The sequence below is a fragment of the Puma concolor genome, chromosome E1, assembly GCF_028749965.1.
Source record: "Puma concolor isolate L17-30 chromosome E1, mPumCon1.1.hap2, whole genome shotgun sequence".
Taxonomy (NCBI): Eukaryota; Metazoa; Chordata; class Mammalia; order Carnivora; family Felidae; genus Puma; species Puma concolor.
The window spans coordinates 44353338-44374245 of record NC_141680.1 but is presented as its reverse complement, the minus strand read 5'-3'; the positions used below and the strand labels follow the sequence as shown (position 1 = coordinate 44374245).

The 20908-nt window shown below is 45.9% G+C and overlaps 1 protein-coding gene and 1 long non-coding RNA gene across 2 annotated transcripts; one reads left to right on the top strand and one right to left on the bottom strand.

The window, feature by feature from the left end:
* Positions 1–966: 966 nt before the first annotated feature.
* Positions 967–9711, bottom strand: LOC147574395 (uncharacterized). Its single transcript, XR_015244202.1, has 2 exons — positions 9512–9711; positions 967–7828 (listed from the first exon to the last, which is right to left on the bottom strand). It is a non-coding gene; the product is annotated as an uncharacterized LOC147574395 (long non-coding RNA).
* On the top strand, positions 9689–20104 carry CCDC43 (coiled-coil domain containing 43). The gene is made up of 5 exons (XM_025917624.2): positions 9689–9935; positions 13643–13730; positions 15268–15403; positions 16877–16935; positions 18495–20104. Exons 1-5 carry the CDS (start codon positions 9732–9734, stop codon positions 18680–18682), a joined length of 675 nt encoding a protein of 224 aa, XP_025773409.1. The 5' UTR covers positions 9689–9731; the 3' UTR covers positions 18683–20104.
* Positions 20105–20908: the final 804 nt, after the last annotated feature.

The window sequence follows — 20908 nt, the reverse complement described above, 5'->3', positions numbered from 1 at the left end:
TCTCCATTAAAACGTTTATCTTGCTATATTGTCATTAAACATGCCTGTTCCCACCAGACTGAAGATCCTTTGAGAGCAGAGATTTTGTGACGTTTATCTTTGCATTTTCAGTGCTAGCAGCAATGCATGCTGTAGATAATAAATATTTAGTGAATGCAGGAGTCAGGCCAGTGACCTACCAGCCTCTCTGCAGTTTAGGAAAAGCCAACCCAGGTTCTTGGGTAATTCCTTTCAGCCCAGAGCCAGGTGTTTTGCAGAGTCAGCTGAAGCTCTGGTTGTTATGTATGAGCCCTTGCCTCTAGTTAGGCTTCCTGTAGTTGTGGGCCTCTCTGCCTCAGTTTCCTTACCTTTTTTTTTTTCAACGTTTATTTATTTTTGGGACAGAGAGAGACAGAGCATGAACGGGCGAGGGGCAGAGAGAGAGGGAGACACAGAATCGGAAACAGGCTCCAGGCTCTGAGCCATCAGCCCAGAGCCCGACGCGGGGCTCGAACTCACGGACCGTGAGATCGTGACCTGGTTGAAGTCGGACGCTTAACCGACTGCGCCACCCAGGCGCCCCAGTTTCCTTACCTTTAATACAGGGACATTAAAACCACCTCTTCACAGATACTTAGCTCTTAGCACAGTGCCTGGAAAAGAGTAGAGAAGTCTCTTCAAAGATATGCATTTAAGTGTTGAATGAACGAGTAAAAAATGACTTGAGGTTGCCCGGTCATTTATTGAGCACCTACTGCATCCAGTACTACGTTAAGTGCAGCATGCTAAGTACAGAGAAGCAACTGCAGCACACTGGAGTGGTCTTAACACAGACTGCAGAGAACCACGGAAGGTTTCCTGGAGCTTGAGTTTTGATACTAGAGGCGCTTGGAAAGGCAAAGGTGGTGCTAGTCGATAGTGACGACAGGTATTGTTGTTACAGAACCAGGTGGAATGCTGGCGGGAAAACCAAGCAGCACTTGGAGATCTTGGCGGATTGGAGATTTATTTAACACCGGCGGACTGAGAGAGACCGTTTCTCCAAAGGTCTGAGCCCTGAATGCAGATGGGAAGGGTAATTTATAGCGTCATCTTCTGCACTGGTGGCGGCTTTCGCATGCGTGGCAAACAGGGCAGAAGTATCCAGAAGAGAAGTTTCTAAGCTAGGAACTAGAGCTTGTTTTAGTCCCGTCGGCCATCTTATGGTGCAGAACTTTACTTATTTTCCCAACATTCCCCCCTTTGATGCCTTAAAAAAAATTTTTTTTAAATGTTTATTTATTAAGAGACAGAGTCAGACAGAGCATGAGCAGGGCGGGGGGCAGAGAGGAGGAGACACAGAATCCAAAGCAGGCTCCAGGCTCGGAGCTGTTAGCATAGAGCCCGGCGCGGGGCTCGAACTCACAAACCGCGAGATCATGACCTAAGCCAAAGTCGGATGCTTAACCAACGGAGCCACCCAGGCGCCCCCCTCCCCCCACCTTTGATTCCTTTTTAAAAATCTTTCATTGAGCATCACCTTTTAGCTCTAGGGGTTGGTACCCTGGAAGGCTAAGATACGTGCTGCAGTTTGGCAACAGTGTTTTCAATAAAATTACCAAGGTACTTAGTATATAGGAGCTGATGGTCACAAGTAAAATTATGGAAAGTAGGGGCCCTGCCACGGCAGGGAGCCAGGATGCCCAGTCTGTGAGATCCCATCCTCTCCACTGACTGGTATTTTCCTGTTGTCTACGTTGAATTCTTTCCTTGAGTTCCTTAATCTTAGTCGTGACTATTCCTGACTGGTTTATAAAATAGCAACATTCCTCCCCCAGAAAGATACAAGTCCCTCCTTTTTCTGAAATGAGGTCGAGGGCTCACCTATTTTGGAGGGACACTGCTGCCAGGGAGTTTATTTGGCTTTGTAAGGTTACCAGGGAGTCTGCTACCCGTTCCATGTCTTCATTTAGTTCTCGATAGTTTGTGGCATAGCCTTACGGATGAACCTATGCCTCCTATTCCAGGTCCTATTCCCTTGCAATTCCTGCTTCTATCAGGACGGGTAGGAGGACTGCCCGTTTAGCCCGGGACTTGGGGCTAAAGGCTGTTAGGAACTGATCTTCAGTGTATACAGTTATCTCTGGAACTAGGAAGACGGAATAGCACATCTGAGTCCAGTGGCCTTCAAGCATCAGTAGGCCGAATTGCAGCACAGATAGAATACCCCAGGGGTTGAGCATAGGGTTGTATTCTTTTTTAAGGTTGTATTTCTCCCACATAGGGAAGTGCCGTTCATACCTTCAGGGGCCGTACAAGTTAGATTATCAGCATTCGTGAGAAGGACCCCAGTGGCCAAGGGTCCAATCAAGACAAGTGGTGTTGGTTGTGAGATTGTCAGGAGCTTCCCAGGCCAAGGCGATAGGAGTGGCTAAGTAAGTCCTGAGAGGCCTCCTGAGAGGCAAGCACATCCAGCAGGTTTGGGTGTGGTTATTCACTTTGTGAAGGACTTATAGTGTTGGCCCAGCGTTGGGAGCTGGGAATTGGTAAGCACTTAATTAAGGGCTTAAAGGTTTAAACCCTGGTAGGATGCTGGGGAGTGGTTGCCTTTACAGCTTGTATTAGCCTGGTCCAGGTATTCTTTAGGACCTTTTGAAGGGCCCTATCTTGCACTCCTCCCCCGTCTGATGTCCCTAGTTGGGGAAGATATGTATAGCAGACTCGCTTTCCTTTCTGGAGACTCTGTTTGTTACATGGGCTTCTGCTATTTTGGGTTATTTCTACGGTCCAAAACTTACGTGCTTGGGCATCTGGCGACTGGCAGAGGGTGGGTGTCTTTCCCTTATAACAATCTTTGTGGAGGGAGGTGAGGGAGCTGAATGCCCTTGCATTCCTGATACCATGGGCTACTGTCCTTATTGTCTTATAACAATCCTGGGGGCAAGGTGGGTATGTGGCAGTCGTGAGGGTGAGAGAGCTTAACATAATATACAGGCAATACTTAATAGTCCTCCCATTCAGAGGAGGTATGTGAGACCCAACATTCATCTTTTGTCCAGTTTGCTGATGCAGTCTCTATTAGCCCAACAGCAAGAAGCAAGATCAGGGCTATGATACCAGTAAGGGGTAAGGGCTGGGAGAGTTGCATCCAAACCCCTAGGCTCGGTCCACATGTTGATTCCTCAAGCTTCTGCCGTGCGCAGGCCAGCCAGCTTCCGGGGTGTGGCTGGAGCAGGGCTGGAGACCTCAGGGGACAGTGTTTTTTTGAGGGTCAGTTTAAGCAGGTTGATTGGATCTGGATCACTGTACCAGGTTGAGGGTTCCTCTGAGTTGGCCTTCTTAACTCTGGAGTGATGGACCCATGGGGTGATACCTGAAACTTTAAGGGCTGTAGGAGTTAGAATAACGGTATGGGGCCCAGTCCACAGTGGTTTAAGAGGTTCCCTCTTCCAATCTTTGACCCATAGAGTCCCCTGGCAGAAAGGGATGAACGGGGGTCCCTAAAGAAATTGGAGCCCTCTCTATGGTGTATCTTTGTAACTTATTTAGGACTGCCCCCAAGGCCTGAAGCTGTTCCCTTATTTCCTTATCTCCAATCTGGTGTTGGTCTCCTGGGAGTTTTCCTAAACGTGGGGGAGGCCGCCCATATAGTAATTTGAAGGGGGGAGAATTCCAGTGCCCCAGACATGCATCGGGCACGCAAGAGGGCCAGTGGCAGTAAATATGGCCATGGGAGATTAGTTTCCTGGTGGAACTTAGCCAGGGTTTCCTTGACGGTGCGATTCATCTGCTCTACCTTTCCTGAGCACTGGGGTTGGTAAGCAGTGTACAGTTTCCAGGTAATGTTGAGGGACCTGATCAAGGTTTGTATAATGTCTGCCACAAATGCAGGTCCATTGTCACCACTGCCCTATGGTTAAGGGCAGACCAAACCGAGGCACAACTTCCCATAGGAGAGCTTTGGCCACCTCACGACTTCATTCTGTCCTGGTCAGGAAGGCTTTGACCCATCCTGAATATGTGCAGATTATTACAAGATAACTGAATCCTCTATTTGGTTGTCTATCTGTGAAGTCCACCTCCAAGTCTTTGAAAGGGGCGGCCCCCATCCTTTGTATGCCAGGTGGGGGCCATGGGGCAGACCAGGCATTGTTTTTGGCACATGTGACACATCATTCACTGACAGCTCAGCATAATGCCAGCAGCTGGCTGCATAGTAGTTCTTTTTGAGGAGGGCCTCTAGTGCAGTTTTTCCCAGGTGCGTGAGTTGGTGATATTCCTTGACTAGGTGTTTTCCCACAGATGACAGGACAAAGATGCGCCCGTTTGGCATGACCCACCATCCCTTTTTGCTTAGTGTGCCCCCTTCTGTCGAGGCCCAACTTCTTTCCTCTTGTGTAAAGGAGCAGAAAGGCCTCCCTTGGGGGTACGAGAGTCATAGTGTAGATGGGAGCTTCGCCTGGGTCATCACAGGCAACCGCTCTGGGTGCTTTGTCGGCCAGGCAATTTCCTTGAGTTACGGCGTTGTTTTCTTTCTGGTGTCCCTTGCAGTGCAGGACAGCTACCTTGTCTGGCAGCCATACAGCCTTGAGAAGGTTAGTATTTCTTCCTCGTTTTTAATAGTTCTTCCTGCAGCAGTAAGGAGGCCTCTTTCCTTACATATGGCCCCGTGTACATGCACAGTAGCAAAGGCATACCGAGAGTCAGTATAGATGTTGACTCGTTTGTCTTTGCTAAAGATGAGGGCTCGGGTCAGGGCGTACAGTTCAGCTTGTTGTGCCCATCATCCTTCTGGCGATGCCTTGGCTTCTAAAACTACAGTAGTTGTGGTTACTGCGTATCCTGCTTTTCACGTGCCCTCTTGTAAATAGCTGCTCCCGTCGCTAAACAGGGTGATATCTGGGCTTGTTATAGCCTGGTCTCAGAGGTCCAGGTGGCTAGTATAGACGTCATCTATTACTTCGGAACAGTCATCGTCAGGTTCCCCTTCTTCCGTGGGGAGGAAAGTGGCTGGATTCAGTGTCCTCACTATTTCGAGAGTGACCCTTGGGTTTTCGGAGAGATGCCCTTGATATTGTGTCAGCCAAGAGTTGGAGAGGAAACGATATCCTTGGTGTTCATGAGGGACGTGACCACGTGCAGCACCTTAACATTAAGTGTTTGTCCCAGGGTGAGTTTGTCCGCCTCCTTGATGAGCAGGACTGTGGCTGCTAGTGCCCTAAGACACGGTGGCCATCCTGTGGCCACAGAATCAAGCTTTTTCAACAAGTAGGCTACTGGCCGTTGCCAGGGCCCTATGTTCTGAGTGAGAACTCCAAGGGCTATTTTGTCTTTTTCACATACAAAGAGGTTAAAAGGTCTTCCTAGGTCAGGTAAACCCAGGGCTGGAGCTCGTCCCAGAGCTGACTTTACTTCTGCGAAAGCGGCCCTCGCTTCCTCAGTCCAGGTGGGGAGCTCCCGCTATGGCTCTCCCAATTGGTCAAAGGGGCCTCACTATGGCTGAGAATTCAGAAATTCAAATGCGACAGAACCCTGCAGCTCCTAAGAATTCACACAAGCCTCGTTTTGTTTGGGGCTGTGGTAACGTGATAACCTTTTTCCTTTCCTGTTCTAGTTCTCTTTTTCCTTTTGTGAGGAGGAAGCCTAAGTATCGGACCTGCTGTTGACAAATCTGTGCCTTTTTCCAAGAGGCCCAGTACCCCGAGTTGGACAGGAGCTGCAGGAGAGCCTTTGTGCCTCTTGCACAGTTCTCTTGGGTGTTGTTGGCAAGGAGGAGATCATCTACATATTGGAGGAGGACACATCCTATGGTTTCCCTCGGAAAGTTGGCGAGGTCTGCAGTCAGTGCGTCCCCAAAAAGAGTGGGAGAGTTCTTGAAGCCTTGGGGAAGTTTCCAGGTCAGCTGCATCTGGTGGCCTGTAACGGGTTCAGTCCATTCAAAGGCAAACAGTGGTTGACTTTGAGGAGCCAAGCGGAGGCAGAAGAAAGCATCCTTTAGGTCGAGGCATGTAAACCATCTGGCTGACCCTGGAACTTGGCTGAGGCTGTACGGGTTCAGGGCCACTGGGTGTAAGGAAAGTCACTTTGTTAATGGCCCTCAAATCCTGTACTGGCCGCTATCCGTCTCCTGGCTTCTTGACTGGCAACAGTGGGGTATTCCAAGCCAATTGGTGTTCAATTAGAATACCTGTTTCTTTGAGCTTGATCAGGTGCTCCTGTATGCCCATTCTAGCCTCGAGTGGAAGGGGATATTGCCTTTGTCTTTGGGGTTGGGCTCCAGGGATCAGATCAACGATGGGGGCCCAATTCCGGGCTAGTCCAGGCGGGTTATCTTTGGCCCATACAGAGGGGAATGCAAGCCTGAATTCTGATGGACTACAGGGTTGGGCCTGGGCACAGACGTCTCCACTCCTCTTCCCTTGGCATGGTCATTGCCAGGACCAGGGTTTCCCTCTGCCTCAGGTTTAATTGGAGGCTTAGTGTGTCCAGTGGGTTCAAAAGTTATTTGGGCCCCAAGTGTGGAGAGCAGATCTCGGCCCAGGAGGGGAATCAGGAAGTCAGGCAAGTAGAGGAACTCCTGCCAGACCTTGTGGCCCCACGTTCACATTGTCGAGCCTGACAGAAAGTTGTTGTATTGCCCGCATCCCAGTAGCCCCAAGTATGGTTGCTGTCTCTTGGCTGAAAGGGGCTACCGGGGAAGTGATAACTGAATGTTCAGCCCCAGTGTCAACCATGAAAGTTATTGTTTGGCCCCCTACTTTCATTTTGACCGTGGGCTCATGGGGGCCAAGACAGAAAGAGCCCGGTCTCCTTCAGTCTGATTCTAGCTCAGCCAGACCAATGAGGTTCCCATCTTGGGGCTGCTCTCAATATTGGCTGGGTTTTGGGAGCCCCTTCTGATTCGGGCATTCATTCTTCCAGTGTCCCTTTTCCTTGCAGTAGGCACATTGGTCTTTGCTAAGGGGGCTCTGGCCTTTCCCCCTTTTGGTGGTTTCTGTTTCTTTCAGTGCTGCTGTGAGAAGGGTGGCCCTCTTCTTTAGTCTTTTTTCAGCTTCTCTCTCAGCTGTGACTTCCCTGTTCATGAAACTTTATTGGCGACCCCTATCAACTGAGTGATATTCATTCTGGCAAAGCCCTCTAACTTTTGGAATTTTCTCCTGATGTCTAGGACAGCCTGTGCCACAAAGGAGGTATTTACCATTTGTTGACTTTCTGGTGCCTCGGGATCAAACAGGGTGTATACACGGTATGCCTCACACAGTCTTTCATGGTAGTCTCCGGGAGACTCCCCAAGCTATTGTGTGACCGATGTTATTTTAGTCATGTTCATGGGCTTTTTGGCTCCAGCTCAAATTCCCTGAAGGAGATCCTCTTGGTACCAATGGATGTGAGCCTGTCCTTCTTCTGTGGTGAAGTCCCATGTCAGGCACGGCAGCTCAAGCCCAGGCAGCAGGGTCATTGATGCCTGGCAGTGCATGGTGTTCTAGGTACTGTCGCGTTTCCCTCATCCTCCTCCTTCTTTCTTCTGTATTAAACAGGGTACGGAGTAACTGTTGGCAATTTTCCCAAGTCGGTCGGTGGGTCTGGAAGAGGGACTCCATCAAGTCGACCACTGCTTGTGGCTTTTCAGAGTATGACGCAGTGCTGTGCTTCCAATTAAGAAGGTCGGTTATAGAGAAGGACTGATAATACACCATGGAACGGCTGGGCTGGACTGTTCCGTCCTCATTCTGTCTTTCAGATTCTCTCATCTCCCTTACTGGCATTTGGAGGGCGTCAGGTCTGGTCTGGGTTGCAATCTGGCTGCTGGCCCTGGTGAGAGAGGGTTCTCCAGGTCTGGGGGTAAGGAGAGATGGATGGCAGATCCGGGCTGGAGGAGAGATCGACGGAGGAGGAGTTTTAAGCCCCAGGGCAAGGTGGGGGGCAGGGGGTGGAGAGTTATAAGGTGGCGGAAAGACAAGGCCTTCCTCTGGGTCCCCCGCAAATACCGGGGGAGCAGTAGGCTGCTTCTTTGGTTCTCCAGGTGAGGCAGCTAAAACCCTTTTCCTGACTCTGCTTGTTATGGATGAATCGCACCCAAGGTGGGAGATTTCAGGCAATTTCAAGCCAGGAGTCGATATATGGAAATTGGTCAGGGTGACCTGGGTTCCCAGTGACTGTTAGCCAAACCCGCTGCACCTGGGCATCTAATGTCCCTTCTGGGGGCCATCCTACATTGAACGTGGGCCATTCTAGTTCACCAAAGGTTCTTAGCTTCCTGGGTATCATTTTCATCCCATAGTCGCCTGAGAATCCCTTTTAAAGAATCCCTTAAAGTTTTTAAGCAGGACCTCAAGAATCTTGGGCTTACTGTTTTGACCCCATTACTAATCCCTTTCTCGTGTTCGGTGTCGCAGAGACAGACAAAAAAGGGGTTATCCCCTCAGCTGAGAGGACCAAGCAGATGCTCCACTGGTTGCGGTCTGGAGGGAAACTTTAGGTAAGGCTTGGCTGTGGTGGGCTCAGCTTTGTGACTTTCGATGGGAGTCTAATTCGATGCCGCCCTGGACTGATGCCTTTCACCAAGACACCACTCAGACTCCGTAGACTCTTGGGGACCTTAAGGGTGCCCATCTGTGGAGCCACAAATTCGAACCGACGGGCAAGCCTGGCTGAACTGCACATTCACACACACATATACCAGAGGCTATTACGTTCTCTCCCACAGAATTTTTTACCTGTGAGACCACTGAGGTCCCCGGGGAGTGATCAGGTCCCCCTTCCAGCCTTTTGCATGGCCCTGACTGGGTTGGGGCCCCAGCCTCACTGGTTCCGACATCGGGTCCAGGTCCTCACCTAGCAGGTCTCTCTGAGTACCGCAGGAAAGACGGAGCAGGGCCAGCCTGGGCGACTGAGGGTACTGCCGAAAATCAGGCAGGGCTCCCCTTCTCCTCTGCGATTCCTCGCTCCGTCACCGTCACCGCCTCGCCCATCTCCCAAACCAGTGGCAACAGTGGGCCAGCGCAGTGGGGTTTCCTGGTCAGGGAACCAACCAAATATGTTACGGAACCAGGCTGGAACGCTGGCGGAAAAACCAAGCGGCACTCGGAGATCCTGGTGGATTGGAGATTTATTTAACACCTGCAGGCTCAAAGGAGACAGTTTCTCCAAAGATCTGAGCCCCAAATGCAGGTGGGAAGGGTAATTTATAGCGTCATTTTCCACGTTGGTGGTGGCTTTCCCGCGCTGCAAACAGGGCAGGAAGAGCCTAGGAAAAGGAGTCTCCAAGCTAGGAACTAGAGCTTGTTTTAGTCCCGTCGCCATCTTATGGTGCAGAACTTTACTTATTTTCCCAACACTCTGAACAGAGTCAGCAGGTTCCCTATTGAAAGCTGTGTGGGAATGCGCGGCGTAGTATCTACCGAGGCGCGCGGAAGGGCAGCTCGGTGAGATGCACTGAAGCGCTGGAATCGAAATTGAATCCCAGCCCCCTTCCTAGCCGCGTGACTTTAGCCAAGTTACCGAACCTCTCAGAACTTCCCCAACTGTAAAAAAGTCTGTTAAGAATACTCACCTGCCAGGGTTTCCGAGCGATGACGTAACCATGCGGTCGCCAACTGGCGCTGTATTTAGAAGGTGCAAAATGCCCAAGCCGGTCACTACTGGTCGATTGGCTCTACGCCAGACGGGCCGGGGCGTGTGTTACCTCTAGGGGCATGCGCAGTACGCCCGCGGCGCGGCCCGTCAGGCACTGCGGTAGGCGCCCTGGAGGCTGGCAGGACCCTGACCCCAAGATGGCGGCGCCCAGCGAAGTGGCCGCGGCTGCCTCCGGCGAGAATGATGGCGGGGGCAGCGGCTTTGGGTCGTGGCTGGACGGACGGTTGGAGGCGCTGGGAGTGGACCGAGCCGTTTACGGCGCCTACATCCTGGGTGTCCTGCAGGAGGAGGAGGAAGAGGAGAGGCTGGATGCTCTGCAAGGGATCCTCTCTGCTTTCTTGGTGAGAAGCCGGGACACGTTCCTTTAGATTCCTGGCGGCCCCTGTCAGTACTTCGTACCCCTTTTCCCATACCTTGTGTCCCAGAGGATTAGTGGTCTCCCATGGGAGAGGAATATTCTGAGCTCTGGGACGCGGGGGAAGGGGGTTGCTCACCAACCAGGGTTTTGGGAAGCCAGAAGGTTGCAGGTGCATAGAGAAGTGTGGCTTTCCTTTTTTCCTGGGGACACGGCCCTCTTGGATCCCTGTGGGTGAGCTGAGTGAGTCTTCTTCCGAAGGCACTGAAATGCCTAAATGAGAATTTTATCATAGACGCCTAACGACCGATTTCATTCCCATCCGTTGACAGTGTTCAGAGAGAGGAGTAAAGTGCTCTGGGATGTCTGTGGTCTTTAAGAGACAGTGCCCAGTGCTATCCCATGACAAAAGCCTGCAGGAAGTACCTTCTCAGTTCCTATTTTGGAGGTAGGAGTTCAAAAAAGGTAAGCTGGAGGTAGAAGTCTAGGTATAGGTGTAGGCCTAGGCCAAACTGAAGCAAATATTGTGCTTGATCTTTTACAGTATTTAGAAATGCAGTGACCATCCATGTTTGCTGGGGGAGGTGGCAAATAAGGTCAGAGTTTTATCATTCCAGCTTTTAGTATATGTGCTGCCAAAGCGACCATTAAGGTCAGAGTTTTAAGGGAGGGAGAGAAGCTTGGTATTCTTCTTTTTCTGCTGCTGCTGCTGCTGCTGCTGCTTCTTTTTGGTACCCAGCTTCTTAAAAGCAGATTCAAGAATTGAGACATGTGTACGTTAATCTGTGTTTAAGTAGTAAATCACCAGATTGTCCACTTTTCCAACCTGACCATTCTGCTGCTTTCATCTCCATTTACACTTACTTGGTGGAAACACAGTTTGATGATTGGGCATAGGGTTGAAATATAACACTAGTGCAGCTGTCTCAGGTTCTCTTGGCAAAGTGCCCCATTTAGTCCCGAAGTCTGCTCTGGTGAGATTGACCTATAAATGGGAAAGCTTTAACACAGCTTGTGATGCATCTTATAAGTTCGGTGGGGATAGAGCGCCATAGTAAATTCTTTTCCTGGACCCTGACGACGTAGCAGGTTGGTGGGGGGAAGAGCGTAAGGCAAGCAATTTAAGTTAGTTTTTATTTCCAGTTGGGAAGTTTCTAAAGACTCTGTGAAAAAGAGGTTGAAGTAACTTGGGTACTCATTGGTACTAGCTCCTTGACCTCTTCTTTTCATGGTGTCGTTATTTGGAACTGCACATCTGCTGATGAAGGCAAGCATGAATTTGCCTTAGACTATTAGCAGTCTCTTGGTAGAAGTGAGAAGAGTTATCTAGAACCATATTTTCTCTATATTTGCTTCTTGTTTACATGAACTACAGAAGACAGACATTTTTAAGGGTGGCTTCTCGCTCTCTCTGCCTGATTCACACACCATTCTTAATTTTCTCTTGATTTTCGCAAGCCCTTCTATATAGGAAATTGCCTTGGGAAGAACTGGCCAGGAAGTATATGGTGAGGCAGGGGTCCTGTACACGAAACACCTGAGAAGGAACTTTAAAGAGCAGCAAGGCCAATGAACATGGTATACATCAAATGTATAATTCACGGTGTTGCTTGCTTTTTGTCAGTCAGGCTGTATCTAAAAGACCCTGACAATTGTACCAAATCCCTTTCTAGGAAAAACAAAAGGCATAGCTAAATCAGCTACCAGATTGGGCTCGGATTCAATATTAGGAATTAAGAAGTTTGTCAGCAGCAACTTGAGTTAAGATTCAAGGACAGTGTATATTGTTAGGAGCAAATAGCAGTTAATAATAAAAGCTTTCTATTATCATTTTTAAAATTCCTTCCAGTAGCATTTATATTGATTGATTGATTCATCAAGTTTTTATTGATGGATTACTCTCTACCAGGCATTGCCCTAAGTGCTTGGGGTACCTTAGGGAACAAAAGAGAAATCCCTGTCACCCCTTATGGGGTGACATTCTAGCAGGGAAAAAAAAAGCAGTAAATTATATAGTATGCTAGAAAACAGTAAGTACTGGCAAAAAAGGAACATTACAAGAGAATCAGAAGTGGAATGGAGGGGTGAGTTGTAATTTTAAGTAGGATTATTACATTAATGGGGGTAGTAACACTTTAGGGCAGCTATTTATATACTAGCCTTCTAAATTGTCAGTGTCTTGAGACCAGGGACTGTTTCTCATTCATTTCTTATCACTTATCTTAGTGCCTTCAACATGGCAGGCAGTATCTGGATAAATAAATGAACAAATGGATGAATGAACTACTTTGGTCTGGGTGAACCCTGGGAGAATGAACCACCTCATCCTCCAAGAGCATCTTCTCTCTTATGCTTCGCCACTCCTTTTCCTTCTTTTTCTTCTTCTTCCTTTACTTTTCCTGCTGGGGTTCCTTGAATTAAAGAAAGAAACTGTGGACCAAAGAAGTTTTGTATGTTTGGCATGAGTGCCAAAAAGAACATAGGGTAGAGGATGTAATCCTTTGTTGGGTGGAAAGTAAGGAAATCCAAAATAGGGCCGGCTGCCTGGCTTATTCGGTAGAGCGTGTGTCTCATGATCTCAGGGTTGTGAGTTCGAGCCCCATGTTGGGTATAGAGATTACTTTTAAAAAAACAGTAATATCTTTAAAAAAGTCTGTGTTCTGTCTCTCCTCGCTTTCTTTGAGAGATGGTATAATGGTTGAGAACATGGGCTCAGAGCTAGACTGCTGGGTTCAAATCCTTTTTAATCCACTTATTACTTAATGACCTTGGGCTAGTTACTTAAACTCTAGGCCTTGGTTTCCACATCCATAAACTGAGAATGGTACTTATATCTTGGGATTGTTTTAAGAATTAAGAGTTCTTATGTGAAGTATTTAGAACAGTGCCTGGCACATGCTAAGCACTTAGTAAATGTGAACTCTGACAGCTCATTTTGAAGAGTGGAGCATGAAGATGGTGAAGCAGCCATAATGAAAATGGAGGGAAATACCTATATCTGTTGAAATGCCTATTCTTTGCCAAGCAGGGTAGGGACTTCGTACACATTCTCTTTCATCTTTTCTAAAATCCTGGGAAGACGTGAAGCTCAGAAAGTTAAGAATCTTGTTCATAGATCTGGGTTTGAATTTAAGTATGTCTGACACCAAGGCCAACATCCTTTTTCTTATATCATGGTAAGGAAGATTGATCAGCATGTGTGTGGACGATATGTGTGCTTGTGTAAAGTGAACAAAAGGATGGTTGGATAGGAGACCATCTACTCATTTATCACCTAAAGAGGTGGGGTCAGCTCAGCAAGGTCACGGATATGTTCCAGCTCGAAAGTGGATGAACCTTGGAGAATGTACTGAGTTGAGTGTAGCAGCCAAGAAAGATTTCACGGCTTTGATTCAGGCAACAGGTTTTTGCTCCAAAAGTATGAGGAAGACTGTCCTGAATTATTGGGAATCCTTTCACCTGGTGCTTGGCAGGATGGAGTGGGTGCTTTTGACCTAGCAGGTGTGGATTCTGGGCCTCAGACACAGGATTACTTCTGTTTCCAGAGCCTCAAAACAGAAACATGCTTTTTGTTCTGTGGCCCCCAGATCCTCCCCGTGACTTCTCCTCACCAGCAGGCAAGCTGTGCCCTGTGCATGGGCTTTGTTCAGGCTGAGGGCCTCGGGAAATTAACTGGTCTATTTCTCCAACTAGGAGGAAGATTCTCTTCTTCACATCTGCAAGGAGATTGTGGAACGATGGTCGGAAAGTCAGAATGTTGTCACCAAAGTGAAAAAAGAAGGTAGAGTTGGGAGTTTGTCTAAACTGCAGTGCCTTTTCCAATGACCTTTACTGTACAGCTGTTAGAGAATTTTGAGTTTTCGCTATTTTCTACGCATTTTGCCTAAGATAATTTAAGCTGGCAAACACCCAGCAGCTTACTGGAACTTTTTAGCTGGATGTTGGTTTCCTTTTCTTTTTTACAGTTTTCCATTCCACCTGACCATAGTCCCCTCCATTGTGGCTTTTGCTTTCTTCCTTTTCATCCTCTTTCTACTGTCCCTTGTAGATTTTCATGGCAGGTATGGGGCCAACTATATTTTCCCACCTCCTACCTTTTCCGTATTCTCATTTCATAACAGTTGTGGTTGATGTTTTGCTTTATTCAGCTAAATTTGTCACCCCTGGAAATGAAAGAGAAGTGGGTTAATATACTCACCATTAGTATGACAGATTAACTGCAGAAAACTGAAATCCTAGAAGCCAAACTTGAATCTATTCTAAACTACACATTGGTTCCCAGTCTTGGCTGTACATTAGAATCACTTGATATACTTTAAAACGTGCCAGTGCTAGGGCCATACCATGGACTAGTTGTAGAAACGTCTTTGGGGTTGGGGCTCAGGTATTGGCATTTTTTAAAAAGCTGCACCAGATGATTCTAGTGTGAGTCCAGGCATAAAAACCACTACTGGACACCACTGCCCCCTTTCTTTGAGAATGGATAACTTAGTTGACTTTATTTTAAAATAATCTATGGCGTTTTCTGGATGGCTCAGTCAGTTGAGTGTCCAACTTCAACTCAGGTCATGATCTCGTGGTTCGAGAGTTCCAGCCCTGCCTTGGGCTCGCTGCTGTTAGCACAGAGCCTGCTTCATATCCTCTGTCCCTCTTTCTGCCCCTGCCGTGCTCATGCATGCTGTCTCTCTCAAAAATAAACGTTTAAAAAAATTACATATTTCACCTGGCATCATCATCATTATGAAAGGGACCAGCAGAAGTTGATTCTAGATTCCTTCTTATGTTTCTGGTTTGAGAGGAGAGAAAGTTGCATGCTTAAAGCCAAATTTTCTATGGTTCTAATGCAGTGCTTTTCAACTTTTTTTTTTTTTTTAATGTGTATTTATTTTCGAGAGAGAGAGCTCGCAAGCAAGGGGAGGGGCAGAGAGAGAGAGACAGAGGATCCAAAGCAGGCTCTGTACAGTCAGCGCAGAGATCATGACCTGAGCCAAAGTCAGATGCTTAACCGACAGAGCCACCCAGGCGCCCTGACTTTTTTTTTTTTTTTGGTAAAGCAGCAAAAACTCCAGTTTATAAAACAGGTTAAAGCAGGGCTGCTCTGATTGAAGATAGATACAAGACCTAAAGCCTAGCCTGCAGGGCCTTTTCTTTCCTTTCTCTTTGGCCCCTGAGGCACCTCCTTTGAACCCCAGGGCCCTAAAGAATCAGCAGATGCCATTGCCTTGCCTGCAAGCACTGCCTGGGTGGACTGGTGGTTCGGTAAGCTTGTTTTCTCTTACATACAACCTTGTTGTCCCTCCCTTCCCTTCCCCTCCCAGATGAGGTACAGGCCATTGCCACCCTAATTGAGAAGCAGGCACAGATTGTGGTGAAGCCCAGGATGGTGTCAGAAGAAGAGAAACAGAGAAAAGCTGCCCTCCTGGCCCAGTATGCTGATGTGACAGATGAAGAAGAATATCCTTTTTGGAGTCTTGGGTCCATCCCCCGAGGCTCAAGTCAGACATGTTTGCTGGTTTGCAGTGAGCTTTGGGAAGTTGCCAATCTCTTCGTGTAGTTTAATTTTTCTCTCTGAAATGGCATTGATCTCTGGCCCTTCGTGGGTGTGAGAATTGATATTGGGATAGTTGGAAACTTCAGTGTGAAAGAAATAATGCCTTAATAATGGACTGTTTATATTGTATTTCCAGAAACTAAGATGCAGCTGTATGTTTATATTTGTATAATACCTTTCTGCCTAGTACAGTGTCATACGTATAACCAGTCTTTATATTCGTTTCCCAGTTGATGAGGGAACGGAGACAGTGAGAGTGGAATGTGTAATCAGAGATATGCATAGATTTAGTGGCAAAACCAGGACTAGAATACAGATCATTTTGGATGAAGGATTCCCAAATTTGGGGCAGTTTCATTTGAATCTCATTATTTTTTTTAATACTCCAGGGACCACATAGTTGAAAGATCACATCCCCAAATCTGGAATTTGGGCACCATGCCAAAGGCAGTTGCCCTTGACCAGAGACAGGCTTGGTTCCCTTTGAGTTTGAAATTGTTTAGGAGATGCTTAGCTTCCAGAGCCTGCTTGACTGGAGTATGTGGTGCCTTATGTGGTGGACATGATACCGGAAATGTTAGTTGTCTCGTCACGAGCTTAGGAAATAATTGTTAGGCTCTTTTGGGCCAACTTGTTCTTCTCCTGATGTTTTTATTGCCAGGGTCAGCAGAGCTAGGGTTCCAATGACACAGTCTCATTTCCTGGGCTAGAAAAGAACAATGTTTTAAGCAGTGGTTCCCCTGGAGAACTTGTTAAAATCCAGGTTGCTGGGCCCCACTCCCCAGTTTCTGATTTAGTAGGTCCAGTGTGGGGCCCAAGAATGTGCTTTCCTAACAAGTTGCCGGGAAGATCTGGGAACCATGCTTTGAGAAGCACTGTTTTGTTTTGTTTTGTTTTTAAGTTGTTTTTTTTTTTTTTATTTTGAGAGAGAGAGGGAGAGGAAAAGAGAGAATCCCAAGCAGGCTCTGTGTGGACAGCACAGAGCCCAACGAGGGGGCTCAAACCCACGAACCGTGAGTTCATGACCCGAGCCAAAATTAAGAGTTGGACGCCTGACTGAGCCACCCAGATGCCCCTGAGAAGCACTGTTTTAGAAGTCATCTCGCCATCCCCTGGCTTCCAAGTCCTGGGCCAGTCCACCCAGACCAGGCTAAGTTTCTTTTCAGCTGCCAGGAGATAAGGATCTTACAGTAGCTCTGAATAATTTTCCCCTCGTTGAGATTTTTAAAGATGACTCTCCTGGGGTTACCACCACATCCCTGACAGTTTTTCTTCAGCATGCTTTTCCTACCCATCACTTCGTCGAATGTTTTCTGATGTTGGGTTGGGATGTGCTAGCCTTTGTTTTCCATCGGACTTTCCTTGACATCACTCACCGAAGCAGATGAGAAGGATGATTCAGGCGCCACCACAATGAACATTGGTTCTGATAAATGTATCCTTCTCTGTGTCCATCCCCAAGTGTTTCTCCATCAAATACTCTTGAGGAACAGTTTTTATTTTGCTGTCATTGCTGGGGCCTCCCTTTTACCAATAGGAACTCATGTCAGGCCAGCATGTGAGCCCCATTCCTAGGACAACCATAAATGGTCACTCTTAACAAGAACTTTTCCCGAAGAAAACATGTTCACCTGTATTGTGAAGGGAGGAAGGATTTCTTAAGAATTTCTAAGGGAAAATAAGAATCAATACACCCTGTGTATAGCACTGGGATCCCCAGTGATGGAAGCAAACTAAAATAAGATTAAAATGTGACTTTGTCCTCAAAGACTTTATAATTTGTCAGAAAGAGAACACAAACACTGAATACTTTTGAGCTAAAATTACGGACAGGTGGAAACAAGTGCTGAGGAACGTCCCAAAAGAATCACTTATGAGAAGTTTCTACATTTAGAATCCACTGTTTTTTGTTTGTTTGTTTGTTTGTTTTTTTAAGAACCCACCTTCTTAAAGACAAGTATGGTGGATTATCACAGAAGAGGAAGACTGAGTTATTTTAAAGCACTAAGGCAATAAAAGTTATGTTTTAAGAGTAGGAAGGAGCTTGTTTGGTAGTAACAGGGGTTTGTTCTTTTTTTGAGCTTTTTGTTTTTTGGTTTTTTTGTTTGTTTGTTTGTTTTAGTAATCTCTACACTCAGCATGGGGTTTGAACCCACAATCCTGAGATCAAGAGTCAAACGCTCTTCCGACTGAGCCAGCCAGCCACCCACCCCAGGTTGTATTTTTAAAGTCCTAAGAAATGAGGGGTAAAGTTTTTGGCTAGGTATTTTCTAACTGGTTAAACTTATTTTGTATCTTCTATAAATTCAGAGTTTGTGGTTATTAGGACATAGTTTTTGCTTAAGCTTCAGTGGTCTAGGGAAAAAAGCAAATTGATAAAGTTTAGTAAGGTTAAACAACTTATTTACCTCTTTTCAAGCATTTTTTTTCAATGTTTATTAATTTTAGAAAGAGAGAGAAACAGAGACAGAGCATGAGTGGGGGAGGGGGAGAGAGAGAGGGAGACACAGAATCCGAAGCAGGCTCCAGGCTCTGAGCTGTTAGCACAGAGCCTGATGTGGGGCTCAAACCACAAACCACGAGATCATGACCTGAGCCGAAGTCAGATGCTTAACTGACTGAGCCAGCCATTTTTAATAGTGCCAAGTACATAAAAATTTTGCCAGTTACATTGATATTCTTGTTGACTGAAAGTAGCCTAGATACTTCAACAATAGTCTGCCATGATCTAAGTGCTTATTCTGGAATGAAATTTCATTTTCATAAAATATTTTAACATTTAAATTTAGAGAAGTCTGAGGTTTTTATTCTGAGGATTAATTTTAAATGTTTGTAATGGTAGTTTCAGGATTTCCCATTAGACCAAAGATAAATTATCATAAGGAGTTTTCTTGTAAAGATTAGGAACATGTAGAGGGAGGACAGCAAGAATAAGGAAAGAGCAGTAGTTGAGGCCTGTGTGACCTGTACCCTAATCCCTTAACTCATCTGTAGCTCTGTTCCGAAACACCAATGTGGAAGATGTCCTCAATGCCCGAAAACTGGAACGAGACTCACTTCGGGATGAGTCCCAAAGGAAGAAGGAACAGGACAAGCTGCAGAGGGAGAGGGACAAACTAGCCAAGCAGGAGCGCAAGGAAAAGGAAAAGAAAAGGACACAAAGAGGGGAGCGGAAGCGATAACCTTGGTCCACTCTGTTCTTTCTCCTCATGGACTTGATCAAAGGGAGAGCTGATTGTGCACATGTGTATTTAAGAGAAATGAGAGAACATTGCAGAGTGCTTTTGTCCCTTTTGTTTACATGGTCAAAAGGAAAATCACAAACACTTCTAATTACAAAATGTGCCGTGTCTGTGTGGTGTGGGTAATCAGATTATTGTAGTTGATGTCTGTACCAAAGATCTGGAATGGCGGCAACTTTTATATTTTAATCTTGAAGTTCTGGCTCCTTTTGGCTACTTAAAAAGTCTTCCCTTACCTAGGATCGATAACGGAAATATTCAGAAAGCTGACAGTTACAGTTTTCATCCTAAAGGAGCAGAATCATGACGACTCCTTTCCCGAGATGAAATGTGGGAGCATAAAGTACTTTGAAAGTACTATTTACCCCTAAATGTATTGTTTTATGGATGAAATAGAAAACTAATGAAGAGCCCTACCTGGGTCTAGATATTATGTTAACATGGCAATGACCTATGAAAATGGAAGAAATTATGTGGTGGATGTTCTAGATTTGAGGGGAAAACAATTTTTTTTAAGTTTCAGCTTATGGGGGGAAAAGGAGTATCTTTTTAAGTGGAGTCACATATTTTTTTCCTCATCAAGGCTGCAGTTTTGAAGAAGGATGTGTATTGGGTGGAAGGAGATCATTGTTAGCTAGATTCATTTTTTATAATCATGTGTCCTCTTGAGCACTGGTAGAGATTTTAATCCTGATGTGCCCTAAAACATGAGTATAAAGACCTGATAATTACAGGTTGAGAGAAACTGCAGGAACCGTGCATTTAAGGAACAAACACTGGAAATCTCTGCGAACACAAAGATATTTAGGAGTGTACGTTGTGGGTGCTCAACAAATTTATTGAATGAATGGAGAAACCAGGAGAGTCAAAAGTGAGCGGGAACTCTGTTTCTACTTTGGTCACAAGCCACATTCAGTTGTAAATACGGCCTTTCTCTACTTCAGGCAGTGGACTGTCAAGAAGCCTGAAGGGAGGCATCTCCCTGACAAGACAAAGTAGGTATTTTATACCTGAGGTTGGCAAACTACTGCAGACAAGCAAATTTGGCCCAGTCGGTTTTTATATAATGCGAGTCAACAGTGAATATTGCATTCTTAAAGTGTTGTAAAAGAAGAAACATGTGATAAAACTTTAGGCCTGTGAAGCCTAAAATATTTACTGTCTGGTCCTTCAGAGAAAATGTTTGCTGACCTCTGTTTTGTACTATTAACTATGAGGTTAACAAAAATTTTTACCTTTGTGCAGAAGGTAAAAAGAAGCATGGTTAAGGAAAAGATATGTCACCTCTATACACTCCTATAAGCGTGGCATTGCATTTTAAAAAAGTAACCACCTTTTAAAAAAATAAACTATTTAAATCACTGTTTTCTGATTTATCCTGATTCCTTCCAGCTATCCGTGGAAATGAATTGTGTGAATAGTCACTTAGGAATGTGATGAATTTTGCTCTGTATTTTATTTTGTTTAGTCCAATATGCTCTTTTAATAGTAGAACCTTTTCCTAGAATCAAATTCTCTGCCTCAGTTTTCTTTTCTGTGAGGTTAGGTATTAGGAGATCAGAAAGATTACTGTGTTTTTTTTGTTAAGTCAGTAAATTGACTTTGAAAGCCTTGGAAGTACTTTGGGAGTCTTAGTCCTCTGTGGCAGCAGCAATAGGCTGTGGCTACAGATAGGGTATGAGGGAGCCAACTTTATTAACCCTTATTTTGGATTTTTGGTTTATTCTCACTTTGATTTTGGTCTCTGCAGCAGAGTCAGGTTATATCCGTGAATCCCTGAAGAGTACTTGCAATTATGTGTTTTCTATTATGTATTCTACAGTTAGGCATATCCTGAGCTAATGTTTAAGAAAAAAGGATCAGCTCCCTAGACTTTGAGTAAGGTTAGCCACTTAATTCAGGTGCTGAGAAATCCTTTATGTCTAAAATGTTCAATATTGCAAAGGGCAAATTTTAAACAACTGTATCTTTTATTGTGTGATTGACATTTTAAGCCAGAATCAGAATTTCAGTCATAACATTAATTCCCAACCCTCTAAAACTTTATAAAGTAGCGGATGGTTCAAGTGGAAGGACACTGATATAATTCAAGGTAATTTTCAACCACTTTTGTATAAATTGCTTTGTTTATTAAAAGAAATGGAGTACACCAAATTCTTTTGGATG